This window comes from Amphibalanus amphitrite, unplaced genomic scaffold, assembly GCF_019059575.1.
Source record: "Amphibalanus amphitrite isolate SeventyFive unplaced genomic scaffold, NRLGWU_Aamphi_draft 001713F_arrow, whole genome shotgun sequence".
Taxonomy (NCBI): domain Eukaryota; kingdom Metazoa; phylum Arthropoda; class Thecostraca; order Balanomorpha; family Balanidae; genus Amphibalanus; species Amphibalanus amphitrite.
Genome location: NW_024883206.1, coordinates 59,436 through 77,522, shown reverse-complemented (window position 1 = coordinate 77,522; position 18,087 = coordinate 59,436). Strand labels below are relative to the sequence as shown.

General features: G+C 47.8%; 1 protein-coding gene across 1 annotated transcript in view; it reads right to left on the bottom strand.

Moving 5' to 3' along the window:
* The window catches only part of LOC122374790, a 28,284-nt gene that overhangs the window by 3,474 nt on the left and 6,723 nt on the right, over positions 1–18,087 (bottom strand). The window contains exon 2 of the mRNA XM_043353770.1: positions 6,270–6,369. Within this exon, the coding sequence (XP_043209705.1) occupies positions 6,270–6,369 (100 nt within the window). The remainder of the gene's footprint in view (positions 1–6,269; positions 6,370–18,087) is intronic.

Sequence of the window (18,087 nt, the reverse complement as noted above, 5' to 3'; positions counted from 1 at the left end):
AAGCCCGGCATAGGGGTAACGCCGGCCACCTCCCCAGCGCTTTACAACGAGTTGATGAAACCATTATGTGTCTTCCAAATATTAACGGAAAGTGAAACATTAAGGTACTGATTAGCTCTGGACATATTAGAGTTTATGTCACTACTGGTATTTTACATAGCTAGCGTCTACCACATACACAGTACAGGTCGATGAAAATCGTGATGCAAAATTGACAAAAAATGTGTATTTCAAAATTCCTTAACATTTCTTTTTCTTTTTACCTTAATGCATCATATTGCATATCATTCGACTCGGCTGATGAAGAAAAACACAACGACACCATTTTTGAAGCTCTAGCTTCATTGTCTGTCGCGTTATCTGCAAAAACGTAGTTTGACCCTAGTTGACCTTAAGTGACATGACTGGCTTTGTCTATGATAACATGTTTATTTTCGAAATTTATCTTTGATCTAGGTGTAAACCAAACCTGCTCAGTACCTATTATCTCATGGAAAACAGTGGTTAAGTGGCATTGCTCTCGGTTGGGGTAAGCTTGGCCACTCGCCCGGGGTTACCCCAATGTGCTAAATTTTTATTTTAGAACAGCGATGTTCGAAAAAAATGTCATACTTAAGCCAGCCTGCCTCGTCACCCCTCACTACAAACACTTAAACGGTCCTTACATAACATTCGTACCAGTATAGCGCCTTTTGGGGCGACTAACGGAGCGAGCGAGGGGGTGAGTCTTGCACGTGCGAAATTTCGACGGGGTACCTCCAACTGACTTGTGCACGGCACTCTACTGACCGGTTTCTAGCGATGTGCCAAATTTGAGCACAATCGGCCCAGCCGTTCTCGAGACCTGGGAGCGGCACTCTGCACGTGCGCACGTGCAAAATGGGTCCCAACTGACTTGTGCACGGCACCCTACTAACTGGTCCCTAACCGTGTACCAAATTTGAGCGCCATCGGTCCAGCCGTTCTCGAGATCTGGAAACGACCCCTGCACGTGCGCACGTGCAGCAGCACCCCAACTCTGGCACATGGATATGCAGTGCCTAGTGGGTGCCTACCTACATGCCAACTTTCAGCGCAATCGGCCAAGTAGTTACCGATATATTGCAACAATTACAAAACTGACACCTCTTCGTTTTGCACGTGGCACGTGCATAAGGGGTCACCCACATGCATCGGGAATAGTACAATACTTGGTAGAAGGAATGAAGCTACCGTACAAAAATTACCGCGTGTAAATCGGTCAAGTGGTTGCTGAGATATAAGCCTCGCAAAAGCGTCCGCACGGCCGGCCGGCCGGCCGGCCGGCCGCTCATACTCAGAAATTTCCGTTAATCTAAGGAAAGACTACGCTCGCTTCGCTCGCTCCGTAATAAATATTAGTAGGTACTGTATGGTATAACATTAATCAGTGCAACATATCTCACTTTTTAGCTAAAAACCCTTAAAATATCATTTTTGCTCTATAACTTTAACAATATGCAATTTGTGTTAGCCTTAACTTTTTTGCTGGCGTTACCTTATGCTGCCACGCTGAAAGGACAAACAGTTGAGCATTTTAATGTGAATAATTTAGCCGGAAACGGGGTGGCCGGGCTTCCCCCGCGCCAGGGCTTCCCCCGGCTTCCCCTACAGGTCAGCGAACACAATTAAGCCGTAGTCCAGGGCTCAAGTAAGACCACAAGACCGGCACAACAGGTCAGGGTGCAGGTCACAAGGTCAGTTTCTGGCTTGTAGTGCATTCCGGGGCACAGGTTATGCATATTTCCGATCAGGGTCAGGACTCATTGCAGGATGGTACCTGCAGAGACATGATACGAGCCGCGTATTTGGAAATTCCGACCTCGACGAGCATCTGTGGTAGAAAACCACCACTTTGGTAGGGGAAACTACTGCTGTCTGCTACCATTTGCACTGCATGTGTCGCTATAGCTGCGACATCTATGCGACACCGCGATATCTGTGTGCGCTGATTCTAGTAAGTGATTAGCTAGGGCACCAGGGTGGATCCAGACTTTCAGTTTGAGGGTGGGGGACTCATGGCCGGCCCGATCCCCGGTAGTCAAAGCTGCTGAGCGGGGGGGGGGGGGGAGGAAGGTCCAATATGATGCCACAAAAGACATGCCTATTGCCTATAGTGCCTATGGAACTAAGTCCATAAAGCTTTACCACAAAAGCATAGACACCTAACAATGATCATTACACCTCCGTCAATGCTATTAGTATATCATATCACATATTGTGTTGCAGTGCTATAATTATATACCAACAGCGCGGTATACTCGTGCGATTGAGCAAGCGACAAGGATAAAGTATGTCGTTTTGCCGCAGCGCGCTGTGTCCGGGTCAGTTCTGCGTATAGGATGCGTGCACCGGGAAAAATCAGCAGTCATCAAACAGTGGCCTAGCGTGTCATGCAAGTCAAACATTTAGCAGCTAAAACGAACGTCAACGAATCATAGGCGTAGGAACGTTTTCGAAAGTGGGGGGGCCAGGGTCCCAGAGGTCCAAAACCTAACCTACCCCCAAAATCCGATTTCTCCTCGGATTTCGGCCACTTTGTTTTCGCAAACATGCTCAGAGGTAAAAAAAAATCGAGACAAAAAAAGAAAAAAATTGGTTGAAATTTCAGGGAGTCTCCCGTCCATAAACTCAAACTGATGGACGCGTTTCCCTGTCCTCCGCAGCCGTTGGCACCCATGCAAATTCCAGAGGCATCCAGCAACTTTTTCATTACGAGCAAGCGTGAAACGTGCAAAGCGAGTCTTTTCAATATACCTATAAAAATCAGCATGAACGGCCCAGCTAGGCTCAGCCAGGCCTATAACGTTTTTAAGAGGTTTTATATCAGCGACCACTGCAACTGGGCTGACTGACTATCACTTATCAGAGGCCGGTGTGGGACTTTTAGACGGTCTGGGCCTTCAGAGGCCAGTTTAACCCTCCACGGCCCGGTCCTATAGGTTTTCTACATACGCGCTGGCCGAGGGGGCGGGGGCGGGTACGACCCCCCTCGCCGTTTCGCCCCAGGTGGAGCTAGCGCGTCGCGGTAAAACGAGCGTGTGCGCCGTTACGAGACGCAGAGATCGATACCCGATTTTATGGTCCTAGGTCAACCGGTGACCTCTGACACCGTTCCGTGCTTCTATCCTCAGGATACTGAAATCCTTCTCCTCCACACCGCAACCCCCTCCGGGCTGGACAGGCAACTTTATCTCATGCGGGCTGCTCCCTTGGAGCGGCACCGCTGCTCCCGAGGGAGCGCACCCCGTAGCCGGGTGCAGTGAGTGCCTTGGGGCTGGGTGGCCTGTCCTCTGGACGGGCTCAGCCCCGGCGACTCACTAGGGTGCCTGCCAGACCAATGTCTCCCCCTATATCCTATCATCCTTCCGGCTCTGAAATGGTCTCATTGGACCGAAAGGGCCTAACCCAACAAAACAAACAAAAACCGGTGACCTCTGAGGTCAGGTCAAGTGCCTCAAGGCACGGTTCCGTTTTTGGTGAATAACTTCGCAAAAAAATGGCCGCAGAGCCGCGATTTTGCCAGCATCGTGTTCGCCTCTCTCAGGCGCGTCGAATGATATACTTTTTGTTTGGGTGAGGTAAACTTAGGGTGTTGACCTCGGGTCACGGTCAGGTCGGCGTCCCCAGGTCACGAAATTGGTCGAAGGAGGTCATGTCGCATATCATTCGATTCAGCAGGTCTTCTTGAGTCCATAGGTGGCTTTCCCGACTCGCTAGCTCAATTTGATCGGTACCTAGTTATTGACGAAAAACTAATAAGACCCTTATAACTTCATAAATGACGTCGCGCAAGGTCAATATTGCAAAAGTGACGCATCGAACCTTGCAAGGAGTGCATGAAATCACGATTCGGTGTGCTTGAGATAGTTGGAGATCGATCGTTCCCGGCGCCAGAAAAAAGTTTTCAGTTTATCCCCATTGACTTAGGTATACCTAATGGTGAGGTCACGAAAATGACATGACCTCATATGAACTTTAGGAAAAATCCGAGATATACATCATACAAGTTGAGAGACTCCTATTGGATACTAGGTCCTCCAAGGTTCATTTCCCTGTGAAATCTCCTCTGGCAGTGAGGGCGTTGCGAAGTTGCGACAGCTGAAGACCGTGCAGAGGTTCACTTATGACCACATGGGTCAGTGACCTGATCTGACCCGAAAATGCGGTTGGTGTCAAAAGATCCCGTTTGATTCAAAGGTCAGGTATGCCAAGCTTCAGCTCTCTATCGCCGGCGTGTTCGGAGCTATCGCGAAAAAAAAAAACCTGTGGAGGGGCGGCACCCGCCCCCCCCCCGGCCGGCGAGGGTTAAGGCCCTCAGAGACCAGTACAGGGCCTGCAAAGGGCAGGATGAGATGCCGACTTGGGCCATCAGAGGCTAATGTGGGTCCTTACAGGCCAGTATGGGCCCTCAGAGGTCAGTGTGGGACCCTAAAATGCCGGCATGGGCCGGTGTTGGACCCCAGAGGCCAGCAGAAGACCCTCAAAAACCAAGATGGGCCTCAGAGGCCAGCATCGGGTCTTCAGAATCCAGTGCAAGGCCCTCAGAGACTAATGCGTGTCCTTACAGGCCAGCATGGGCCCTTAGAGGTCAGTGTGGGGCCGTAACAGACCGGCATGGGCGGGACTTGGAACCTAGAGACCAGCGGAGGGCCCTCATAGGCCAAGGTGAGCCCTCAGAGGCCGATGCGGACCCTTGGAGACCGGCATCGGATCTCCGGAATCCAGTGCGGGGCCCTTAGAGGTCAATGTGGGACCCTAAAATACCGGCATGGGCCGGTGTTGGAACCCAGAAACCAGCAGAAGGCCCTCAAAAACCAAGATGGGCCTCAGGGGCCGGCATCAGGTCTTCAGAATCCCGTGCAAGGCCTCATAGGCTAATGTGGGTCCTTACAGGTCAGCATGGGCCCTTAGAGGTCAGTGTGGGGCCCTAAAAGACCGGCATGGGCCGGCGTTGGACCCCTCAGGCCAAGGTGGACCCTCAGAGGCCGATGCGGACCCTTAGAGGCCGGCATCGGGTCTTCAGACTTCAGTGCGGGGCCCTCAAAGGCACCTAAAGGCTAGTCTTGGGACCCCAGAGACAGAAATGAGGCCACCAGAGGCCGGTGTGAGGCCCTCAGACGCCGGCTGGGCCCTTGAGGCCGGTTTAGGGGCCCTCAAATGAGGTCAATGTGGGTTCTCAGCGGTCAATGTGGGCGCTTGACCGCCACTGAAGGGCCCTCCGAGATCAGTGTAGGACCCTCAAAGACTGGTTTGGGAGCTGTTAATAGCTAGCGTGGGATTCTTGAGTCTCGTGGCAATCGAATAAGGGCCAGAGCCCCATACGCCCATGGGGGCCCATTGGTTGTTTGGGGGGCCAAATGATATGATGGCCCCCTGATTAGCCTTTGGAGGGGGGAAGGGCATGGCCCTGATCCCCTCTGCGACCGCCACTGCACTGAAAGTGGAAGGGGGAGGGACAGAAACAGACATTGCTGGCCCCCAGCCTGTTTGAACCGAGGCTGAGGCACGGTCACCCTGGCCCCCAGCTAGTACGCCTTTGACGAACTATGCCGACCCCAAGCAGATAAGGTCAAGCGTTGGTCGTTTGTATACGCATTCTCCTGCACCGTGCTAGTATTGTCTTAGTATTGCCTATACCTTTTTAGTGCTCGCTGTCCCGCGCCTCGTATTCAACAAAATGCTGTCACCAGGACTCACAGTCTTGTCTCTGATATGGTTTCCTTCATTGAGTGAAGGAAATTGCGGTCAATAACGCTGTAAAAACAAAAAGGAATCCTCATTAAAGGGCAAGCTGAATAGTTGTCAAGTTACCGGGTGGTAGGTTAGGTACAGACAGACACTTAAGTCAGCAAAAAGTGGGGGGGGGGGGGCAGTTAACATTGCTGGCCCCCCACCTCCGAAAGTGGGGGGGGCCATGGCCCTCCCGGCCCCCCCTGTTCCTACGCCTATGCAACGAATCGTGCTGTCTGCTGCGTGCAATGGTGCGTTTTGAGCCTAAAATACTTCACCGAGGGAGTATACAGAAGTTACGACAATATGACTATCATGCGCGACATACTCATCCGACCAACACGTCTTCATCCGAACACGGACATCACGGATGTTACAAACCCGCCTATCAAAACACTTTGCCAAACAGCCTCAATATGTTAACTTGTTTATATCCAATGTTTATTCATGGGCTGCTGCCCGCTTACAGACATTTTACGGGCGATACTAGCTCTGATGACGTTGGCAGTTGAACTTACCAGCCGGGGTGGCGGAGAGTGCAGCGACCACCACCAGGGACCTGAGCAGGAGAGGACCCATTACCACCAGAGCCCTGACCAGGAGTGGAGTTCCGGATACCTGGCGGTGGTACACAGACGACCGTCATGATGTGCTTATGACAGATGACGGATCTATTTATACGAGCCATTAGACATCATATTGGCTACGTTTCCATGGCACAAGTTAAGCCAATTTTGAAAAATGGATTTGCTCCATCATAGCATTTAGGCATAATGTAAAAATGTAAATATAGGATTAGGTGCTAGCTAAAACCATATATACGCTCGTTTTTTGCATAAGGTAAATAGTTTCCGAGAAAAACGCACGCGAAATTTCGCTAAATCGATTTAGACGTGTCATGGAAACGTAGTGATTGGCGAATCTCGGGGTCTTCAGAGAAAAATGCCGCTACCTTATAGCGTAGGTTGTCATATAAAACAACGGTTAATGAAAAATAATGAAAATAATCCACAATATATCAGGAAACGTTTCCTTTGCACAGATACGCAAGTTAAAGCACAATGCCAGAAATGCAGATCAAAATTGTTTAAGGATCTATGATCTCACCGGATCTCTAGGCAAATGTTATGTTCGGATCTATCATTCCGATGAATTTCGCGACAAATCAAAGAGTTTTATACGATACAACGTTTCTTTGAGCATGATTGTAATAAACAGAAATGGGAAATTTGACCGTATGCTCATAATATCGGAGAAATTCATTGAAAAAATGTGCAGAATATATTTCAAGCTTGGTATCTTTATTGAAAACAAATCAAAGAGCTAGATCTATGTCCTAATCGGATCCGAAATCAGGATCCCTGGGATCAGATACCATATCAATTTTCCTTGATCCGTGCGCATATTCTGTAACATCCGGTACATACCTACCACCTTGGTGGATCGATTACTGAACCGTCATTGCTGGATCGATTAATGAACCGTCATTGCTGGATCGATTACTGAACCGTCACTGCTGGATCGATTACTGAACCGTCATTGCTGGATCGATTACTGAATCGTCATTGCTAGATCGATTACTGAACCGTCATTGCTGGATCGATTATTGAACCGTCATTGCTGGATCGATTACTGAACCGTCATTGCTGGATCGATTACTGAACCGTCATTGCTGGATCGATTATTGAACCGTCATTGCTGGATCGATTACTGAACCGTCATTGCTGGATCGATTACTGAACCGTCATTGCTGCATCGATTACTGATCCATCACCACAACGGACCGCGATATGTTACCGTTACAGCGCACGTTAGCGGCAGTTCGCGGCAGATGGTGTTAACACTTGTTTGCAATATGCATAATGCATAATCAACCATGCGTCATGTGACTAAATGCGACTGAAACCGCTCATAACCGTCTGCGGCCGGTATGAAGCTGTTCTATCTAGACAGGTCAGATGACTCGCGGTACGTTGATGACCTCTCGGGCTGCCTCGCCAAGGGAAACCAGCGCAGGTCAAAGCATTTGGGACCAAATGAAAGATTGAAGCTGATTGAAACTGCTTATTTTAAGCAGCCTGAATGGGTGCACCCATTTAGACTGCTTAACCCGCGCCCCACTGGGGTCTGTGTATAACACGCCCCACTGGGGGGGGGGGGCTATTCATAGCCCCCCCTTCCTAACTCCGAAACTACTAGGCCGATCGTCAAAATTAAAACGGCATCTGAGAGCCCCGGAAGAACTGTCGTACGAAACCTAATTTCATTGACCTCGAGGTCACCGATGACGTCACAGGTCAGGTCAAAGCAAAAATTATCGATATTTAGCTTATTCACTTTTTGGGCTCTGGCTGCCGTCTTACAAGTCATATCAGGCTGATTTGTGGTTTACACACTTGAACAGATGTTTTAGATACCCTGAGGGTACGAAACTTGTACTTTGATTTTCAGGTCCGGGTCAGGTCATCATAGGTCACGGAAATCTTTTGTCATAAGTCGGTCACGTGACACATGTTTTATGGTCCATTTAGGCCATAGACTTCGAATTCGGTGTCGCCTGTGTCATTTGAGGCCATTTTCACCTGAATATACCTGAGGTCAGGTAAAAAAAGGCCAAATTTCGAAGTTGAAAGTTGTCAACAAAAAAACATGTCTATCAGATGCAGTTTGAGCTCAGAAACATGATGGTGCTATTGTTATTGGTGTACGATGTCATTTGTACAGAAAAATTGATTTGAAAAATTTGAATTGGGAAATTTTTGCTATAATGCGTATACCTTGGCCATTTTTAAGATATCTAGCTATAACTTGCTAGAGTTAGTCATAAGCATGTGTTCTATCATAAATATTCTGGTTTTTCGAAAAAGTGAAAAAGTTTTTGAAAAAAAGATAAAACTACAAATTTTGAATTTTAATATATATAATATTCGTAATTTTTAAAATTTTGAAAATTCGAGATAGCAGTTTGATAGTGAGTGAAGTCCATTTTAAGTCCTCTTATGCAAAAAAAAGGATCTAGCTCAAAACTGAGCTCTTGGGAGCGATTCCCGTGGTTCAATGTTTTGAGTCGAAATTGGCCGAACATGACGTCACTCTGACGTCATTTACGGCCGACCTATGATTGATACGAAGTTTAAATTTTGACACAAGGTGTCAAATTGATGCAGCCGACGGTACTGACAGTTTGGCGGCGATACATCATTCGGTTTAGAAATTATTGCAGAAAAACGGGAGGGGGCTATGAATAGCACCCAAGTGGGGCGCGGGCTAAAATAAGCCGGTTCAGGGAGCTACTTTTTGACAGGAGTGCTAATTGTTTTACAGTGAATAGCACCCAATGAGCCTGCTTAAAATATGTCGGTACAGGGAGCTGCTTTTTGACACGGATGCTAAGCATTTTTTTACAGTGTAGTTATCTAATACACATTTTGCCAAATGTCACTGATTCTAGGTCAAGTCTCCGAGGTATCAGATCACTCTCACTAAGTATCGCAATATGAACCCAGCTTTATTAATCTACTGTGGCTCTGACAAGGTGGCAAAGTAGAAGAAAAAAAAATTGAGGTCGGGTCGTTCGAAGTGACCCAGTGACCGGAGCTTAGGAGTTGGGAGGTACAGTGAGCAAAATTGGTGAGGGAATATCCATGCCAAATTTTGCGGTGCGTGGAGCCACGATTTCCCACTTTTTACGAAAAACCTCAAATGGGTGGGTGGGGGGGAAATCACCCCCCGCAGGTGCGCCGGCTAGGAAAACTTCACCTCCTCAGTCCTAGAACACTCACACACACAAACACACAAACACACAAACACACATGGTTCAAGACTACGAACATGATCATGCCATGTGCGCGACCGATTGCAAAATCAGGCCAACTTGTTCTCTCCTCCCATCGACACGTACCTGAGCTCCCCTTGAATTTTTCAGCAGGTGATAAAGCGCCTACACTGCACCGGTGTGCTAGCGTAACAAAGTATAGCCTCCCTGCGCGAGTCTGCAGCATGTGCAGTCACTCACACTCGGCTGAGTTGGGCTACGACCTTGACGCAGGGGCAGATGCAGTGACCTCATCGTCAATGAACGGCTGCTGTCCAGGGGGGGGGGGGGCGGTAATCCCCCCGGATAACACCAGCCGGTGGCTAATCCGGTATTGGTATTCGTCCGGGAGATGGGCTGTGGGACTGTCTATAACTCCAGTCTGTTGTGCACGGGTCCTTGTTCTGCTCACCGTCCTGTAGACGCTGTGCACTGTGCAAGTCTTCCTGTCCTTCCATTCGTTCCTTGCCCTCTCTGTAGAACGGATTAATGTTCTGCAAAATGGTGCCCAGAGGTCAGTCTAGTTTCCTTAATATTAAATAACGCCGCCAGCATTTCTTTTTTAACGTTCTTGCAATTTCGAAGCCGAGAGATTAGTGTAGCAAGTACGCACTTCTCAGTGCAGTGTTTGTTTGAATCAGCTGATCTGCAAGATACAAGATTGTGTAGTCGGGGCGTTACGCATGCATACGTCTAAATGATGTCTGCTCTTTGCTCTCTGCTCTGCTCCTTGCCAGTTTGCACTGCCTCTTTGCCGAGGTCATCCACCCGCAGCGTTACGATCACATACTATTCAGAGACACGTCAGTACTCGTATTGTCTGGAACCTTTCTTTCATCCGCGCCGTACGAGCACGGTGGTTTCCTGATTCCAGCACTGCCTAGGAGGAACGACCTTGACCTGAATGAAACCCACCAGAGTGCCGGTTTTGGAGACAGGTCCTACTGACGCTGACTCTGAGTCGAGTGTATAATTGGTGTCGAGGTAATCAACTCTCGACAGTCCCACTCCTGACCCCTCCCTCTATGTCCTACCCCTCCCCCTTCAGCAGTTCGCGCATGCGCCGTACAGAGGACAGCGGATGTAATGGACCAGACAGTGCAGTGACATCATTTTTTGGTACCAACGAAAGAGTGGCGCAGTGAGCTTGTTGATCAGTTTGGTTGGGACATATGTATGAAGGAAGGGAGGAAGAGGTAGGAAGGGCAGAGGAGAAAAGAGGGAGAGAAAAAGAAAGAAAGAAAGAAAGAAAGAAAGAAAGAAAGAAAAGAAAAGAAAGAAAGAAAGAAAGAAAGAAAGAAAGAAAGAAAGAAGAATGAAAGAAAGAATGAATGAAAGAAAGAATGAAAGAATGAAAGAAAGAAAGAAAGAAAGAAAGAAAGAAAGAAAGAAAGAAAGAAAGACAGACAGACAGACAGACAGACAGACAGACAGACAGACAGACAGACAGACAGACAGACGGACTGACGGACGGACGGACGGACGGACGGACAGACGGACAGACGGACAGACGGACAGACGGACAGACGGACAGACGGACAGACGGACAGACGGACAGACGGACAGACGGACAGACGGACAGACGGACAGACGGAGAAATGACGAGTCTCGGTGTTAAAGGAACGAGACCCTTATCATTCGCGCTGGCTATACCGTACCTACATATTTCACACCATCCAAAATCTGTTACGATCTGCCTATTTGGTGAATTTAACAGCTGGAAACATTTTTCTTCAGAGCCTATCTTTGTCGTTCCTACCATGCTACCTACACAACCTAGCTGACTGAGCGCCTATACAATAATTTATGTATCAAGGTCGGCACTCGAAGCGTCTGCCCTGCCACCACGACGAAAAACAGGTGTAGTTTCCCTTCGTGACAGAGCTCGACACGTAATTTGAACACGGAATACAGGCGGAACTGCCGTGAGTCACTGACGCTCTACATGGGTAGCTGTTAGGAGGACGTAACTCAGTTTTCACCAGGCGAAGCTATCGGGAAGGTGCTGACCCGTGTCCTCATAACCATACGACGGGCTCTACATAATTCAAACGTGAATCTTAAAATTAACTGTCCGACAAGCGACCGGTAGGCTTCTTTTGATAACGAAGTTAACCCGCGCACCGACGGGGGGGGGGCGGATATCCGCCCCCCTGAGGTTTTTCGCAAATAGCGGGAAAACCGCGGCGCGTAGCGCCGCGAAATTTGGTATGACTAATACCTCATCAATTTTACACATGGTGTGCAAGTTTGAACCTCCTACCTTTCAAGGTCAGGTCACCAGGTCACTTTGAATGACCCAGCCTCAAGTCACTTCTTTGCAACTTTGTCACCGTGCCAGAGCTACAGTAGATGTCGGAGGCCTTTGAAAGTCGCAGGATGTTATTAGGTCATTGGTAGCTACAATTTGTATATCTCGGAATTTTGCTATCGGTGACCTAAGGTCAGGTCAATTTCGCGACCTCCCCATTATAAGTCAATGGGGGAAAAATTAACTCCCTGTTTTTACCACTAAAACGGGTCGGAATGGCCCCATATACCATACATGACTTCATATACGATCAAACTTCACTACCTTGAGGTCTGTTTTGCTGTTGGGCAGCTGTGAGGTCATGTGACGTCATCAAAGAAATCCACTCACTCAATTTCCTTCACAAAATACGCTGCACTGGGGAGCCGGAGACTATATCCTCTCAAATCCTAACCAACTCTTCCCTGCGCTCACGCTCGACAAGGCGGGACACTGATCTGGCTCTCCCACGCGTGAGGACCGAAGCAGGGAGGCGCCGTCTGCTCTACAGCATCGCCCAGTTATATAATCGCCTGCCCCATGATTTTAGGAGCCTCTCTATGGGAAGTTTTAAACGCTCTATTTCCGAGTGGTTTTTACGTATTTAGGGATGAGTGAATGGTTCGATATGTTTACTGAGTGCTGTGATTTGGGTGCATTTTAACTCGTTTTCCCCCTTTTAACTCAGACGCGACACTCAGAATAGCCATTTTAATATGGAGAGTGTTTTAATTGTCAATACAATACAATACAATACAAAGGTCACCAAAGGTTTTTGGCCAATAACTCCGTACAGGAACAAGATACAGATGCGTGAATGGTCTCATTGTGTTCAGCTCGTCAAGACGCATCGAAAGATATACATGATGACCTCGAGGTCACGTGACCTGAGGTCAACCTTTGACCTTGACCTTTCGAGGTCAACATATATATCATTCGATGCGGATTGACGAGAGGATTACGATGATGCCCTTAGTTTGTTCCTATCTTGACTAATTCGAAAGTTATTCGAGAAAAACTCTCCATATCTAGCGCCGCCATTTTGGCTTTTTCGACCCCTGTGACGTCATCTTTGACCTGACCTGAAAATGACCTTTAAAAAAATTGTAGATCTTGACCGTGCGTATCCGATGCCGTTTACCGCTTGTCGCTATCTTGCTTCGTTCTCGAGATCTCAGCGGGGGGGGGGGGGCGGTCATCCGCCCCCCGTCGGTGCGAAGTTGGCGCAGACGGTGCGCGGGTTAATTGCTGTCAAGGATTCTTTCTAATCAATTATTTCTTCGTATCTCCTATCCACACAAACAATGCAATTACAGCTCAGTTATCAATGTGATTCCTTCCTTTGCAGCCACTAAATGTTTACGTTATTTGCAATCACATTGTAGTCATTCAACTCGCTTGCTCTTTTACTACTTATGCTTAGGTACCATTTTCCGTTTCCATTTGGGTGGCAAGCTCACCAGCGGAGATTTTTCTATTTTCAAGTATTCATTTCATGACTACATAAGTGCTTACATCCATTTCCGGATTTCAGGGTGAAAATTTCAATCCCAGAGGATGTCACTCCCCTGATGACCAATTAGCTGACTCCGGCAGCCTGGAAAGGCGCAGTTTCCGGTGGATGATTCGCTGACGTAACGGCGGGCCTATGACATAAAGAGTTACGTGGCGTTAAATACGGCCGCAGTGAGGAGTTGTCATAAGGTAAAACTGGCATGTGTCACATGATGTGTTGACAGTTGACACACACACGGGCGCGAATGAGCTGTCTAAAGGAGAGGTCAAATGCGTGATGGATAATGATGAGTTAATCTGTCAATCAGCAATGAATACACCACATTTGACAGGGGTACTATGGACGCGTCGACGTGAACTTTCTGGCGCTACGAACACGCCACTTCCCCATAATGTGCATTATGCACGTAGTACGAACGTATGTACGTACGAGTATGCATGCGCGGACTGCGGAGTAATACAGCACTGAGTAATAGCTCATTTTGGCAACTGTGCACGTAAGTAACTCACCATTCAAAATGCGTTGTTTACTGACAACGCCACTGTCGCGCGTCACATAGTTTCCATTATGTGAATGGTCCATCATCGCATTTAGCTGACAGCTGACAGGCGACAGTTGTCTACATAAGTGCTGACGCCATTCGCAGTTCCAATCAATAGCTTAGTTTAAAACCCACGTTAGCCGGAACCAAAGCCTCATGACGATCATGATCGTTTGATTGATAGAGATAATCTCAGATCTCGGATCAAACAGACCGCTGCCGGCGGGTCAGCCGTCCGACATTCCTCGGTGGAGGGCTGTCGGTCTCTGAGACGCGTGCAGTGAATCGCAATGCGGAACTGTCACACACAAAGTACAACGATTTGCCATGAGGGACGCTGCCGACGCTGCTAAAATACTGCAAGGCGAAACAGAGCCCTAACAGATGTTTCATCATGATGTGCTGATGCGTCCGATATCTCTGAATACCAAAATGCAAATGTGTATGAAAAGCGCTGAGCCCTGCCACCTATCTGCTCCATGTTGTTCCATTGAGACCATGTGACCGATTGGGGTGACACGGATGATGACAGACGAAAATCTGGAGCTGCCTAAGTTACATTCTACTCAGATACAGCACTGGTTTCATTGCCGTGTCGCCAGTTGCTGGTACTAGTCAGATCTGAAGGAAAGATAGGCCCGGGCGTTCAGCATAGCTGTCAAAACCTTGGACGCATGCGGGCCCTTGAGAGGAGTTCGTAGCAAAAATATCATGCCAGCGTAAAAACGTGTATCGGTGTATCTGTGCCACGTGCTATGTTTTGACTGAGTGCTAGCTAGTCATGTGAAATTGTTCCGTGAACATTAGGTTGACTTGTTCTATAGATTGATGCATACACAAGAACCAAAAGTGGCTCCGTACACCAATTTCATTGACTGTACTTACATCAATCGCATATATGCATAGGCAGTATCATAGACGACACTTATCCTTTGTTGTCTAGAACTTAAATTTGACTCAATATAGCAGACTATAAACCGATTTGTTTAGCCCAATACAGTTATAGGGTACAAACCAATTAAATTACCATCGGACGCAGCAAAACATAATCAAGTACTGTCGTTTATCACAAGCTCAGATGTGCCGTTTCGCCGAAAGTCACCGTTTCTCCGAGTCATGTGGCCCCATTGTTTCACCATTCTTTTTCGGCACGAATGCTCGCTTTCATGCAAACACCCAAGGTCTTTTGTGTGCGCTATCCAGCGCAAACTGAAGCATGAGGAAGATCTCTACAACAATTTGGAGCGCAGGCCATCGTTCATGCATGTTTCGAAAGATTGGTTTTCTTGTTTACAGCTCTACTCAGTCGTACTCGCACGCATGACACGCCTTATTGCGAGAACATCGTCCATTGCAAATCTATCCGAGGACAAACATTCAGCGCTGAACAAACTAGACCTGTGTATGCCATTGACAATAGACATAGATCCTGTACATCATTGACCATACGAGTAGAGCTCTGTATCCTGCAGTTGGTAAGAAAGACTACGAAGACACGGAAACTCACAGGCAGCAGGATAACTCACCGTTGTGTAGACTGGAGGTTTTTACGTCGCACCGGTGCGAGTCGCTCAACGCCAAATGCATAAATAGTTTATCATCAAATACTAGCAGATTAGGCAAATGTAAACACTGTCAGCCTTGGGCGACACCAGAATCTGTTCAAGCTCAGCTGTTGGCTGGTACTCACCCAGACTGACCCTTCGAAACCCTGTCAGTGTGCTGACAAACAGTCTGACTCTTGACTTCTCTTTCCGTTGCAGAAATCTGGAGCTCTTGTCGGTTTAGGCTGGGGCCATTTCTACTCTATGGGCGACACTGAAATTTTCGACCAGGACCTCAGTTGTTCATAAAATGCTTCTGTTACTGCCACTTATTTTAGTCATAAATCATCGCTTTGAGCGAGCTGTGGAAAAATGAGCTTAAATTGAATCGTATCTGAACAATACTCGCATTAATGCAAACAATAAAAACAAGTAGATGCAGTAGATGCAAACAAGTAGATGCAGATTTACAAGTTTGCAAACGGTAGCAAAAACCTTGGAAAACCACAAATCCGAGGTCCTGGTGGAAGATATTCCTCAGACGCATTCACCTCCAATACAACTCCGCTCACAGAGGGCCGCTCACAATTCACCGCGCACTCTTCCGCCACCCTCCACCGGCGGCATCGGTCGCTCAACTGAGCGTCGTCGTAGCACGTGACAGCTAGCGACTGCGACGGCAGCGTACGGCAGCGGAGCCGGTGGGGTGGGGGGGGGGAGAGGGGAGGGGGGCTGGTGCACCGGCTGACCTCCAGGTGCTCTTCGCTTATTGCGAGAGACGGAGAGGGACAGAGAAAGAGAGGTGGGTAGAGACAGAGAGAGAGAGAGAGAGAGAGAGAGAGAGAGAGAGAGAGAGAGAGAGAGAGGGAGAGAGAGAGAGAGAGAGAGAGAGAGAGAGAGAGAGAGAGAGAGAGAGAGAGAGAGAGAGAGAGAGAGAGAGAGAGAGAGAGAGAGAGAGAGAGAGAGAGAGAGAGAGAGAGAGAGAGAGAGAGAGAGAGAGAGAGAGAGAGAGAGAGAGAGAGAGAGAGAGAGAGAGAGAGAGAGAGAGAGAGAGAGAGAGAGAGAGAGAGAGAGAGAGAGAGAGAGAGAGAATTACCCCAACGGAACGTGGGATATTTCATATACCCTCTCACATTGCCCCAAAAGACGGTAAATAACTTTTGAAAATACCCATCTCCAATTTTAGTGTTTTCTGGACCAACATTTTGCGAGGAATCCGATGGTGTGGTTCCTGATATCTGAAAAAAAATTCCATTTTAGAGATAGCACCTATTTTTTGAAAAAATAAATATTCGTCAGGCATAATAGTCAAATAAATTGAAAATATAATGAGTTAATTTTTGTAACAACACCAGAATGTGTCGAACATGAATTAGAGATATATTTTAGCTGAGATGATACTATATCTGCGCATACATGTACATGAACTAGTACATTAAACCTCGTCGGCCGAGAAGGGGTGGGGCGGGACTCACTCGGGAGCCGCCTCATAGGTTTTTTTTCGCGATAGCTTAAAACACGCCTAGGGTAGACAGCTGAAACTTGGCATCCCTAATCTTTTATTCAAGCTGGATTTTTTTTACACCAACAGCGTTTTCAGGTCAGGTCAGGTCATTGACCTATGACGTCATAAATGAACCTCTGCGAGGTCCTCAGATGTTGCAACTTTGCAACGCCCTCAGTGCCAAAGGAACTTTCACAGGAAGATGAAACGTACAAGACGTAGTATCCTTCAGAGGTTTCACAACTTGTACCATCTCGGATTTAACATAAGTGTCACATGAGGTCAGGTCGTTCACGTGACCTGCACCATTATAAGTCAATGGGGGAAATATGATAACTGTTATTTTGGCGCCGGAAATGATCTAAAACTATCCCAAGCACATGAAATCGTGGTTTCATGATCGGACTTTACAATGGGTGCATGAAAACTCGATTTCATGTGCTTGGGACAGTTTTAGATCATTTCCGGCGCCAAAATTACAGTTTTCATATTTCCCACATTGACTTACAATGGCGAGGTCACGTGACAGAACTGACCTCATGTGACCTTTAGCAAAAATCCGAGATATACAAGTTGTGAGACCTCTGGAGGATACTACGTCCTGTATGTTTCATCTTCCTGTGAAAGTTCCTCTGGCACTGAGGGCGTTGCAAAGTTGCAACATCTGAGGACCGTGCAGAGGTTCATTTATGACGTCATAGGCCAGTGACCTGACCTGACCTGAAAGGGCGGTTGGTGTCAAAAGATCCAGCTTGATTAAAAGATTAAGTATACCGGGTTTCAGCTGTCTATCCTCAGCGTGTTTTGAGCTATCGCGAAAAACCCTATGAGGCGGCACCCACCCCACCCCTTCTCGGCCGGCGAGGGTTAATGTACTAGTTTATGTACATGTGTGAGCAGATATAGTATCATCGCAGCTAAACTATACCAGTAAAACGCCTTTTGGGCGAAGAACGAGCGAGCGAGATAGTGAGCCCTGCACGTGCGGAAGGGCGAGAGGGTGCTTCCAACGGGCTTGTGCAAAGCACCCTTCTAACCGGTCGCTAGCGGTGTGCCAAGTTTGAACGCAATCGGCCCAGCCGTTCCTGAGATCTTAAAGCGGCATTCTGCACGTGCGCACGTGCAAA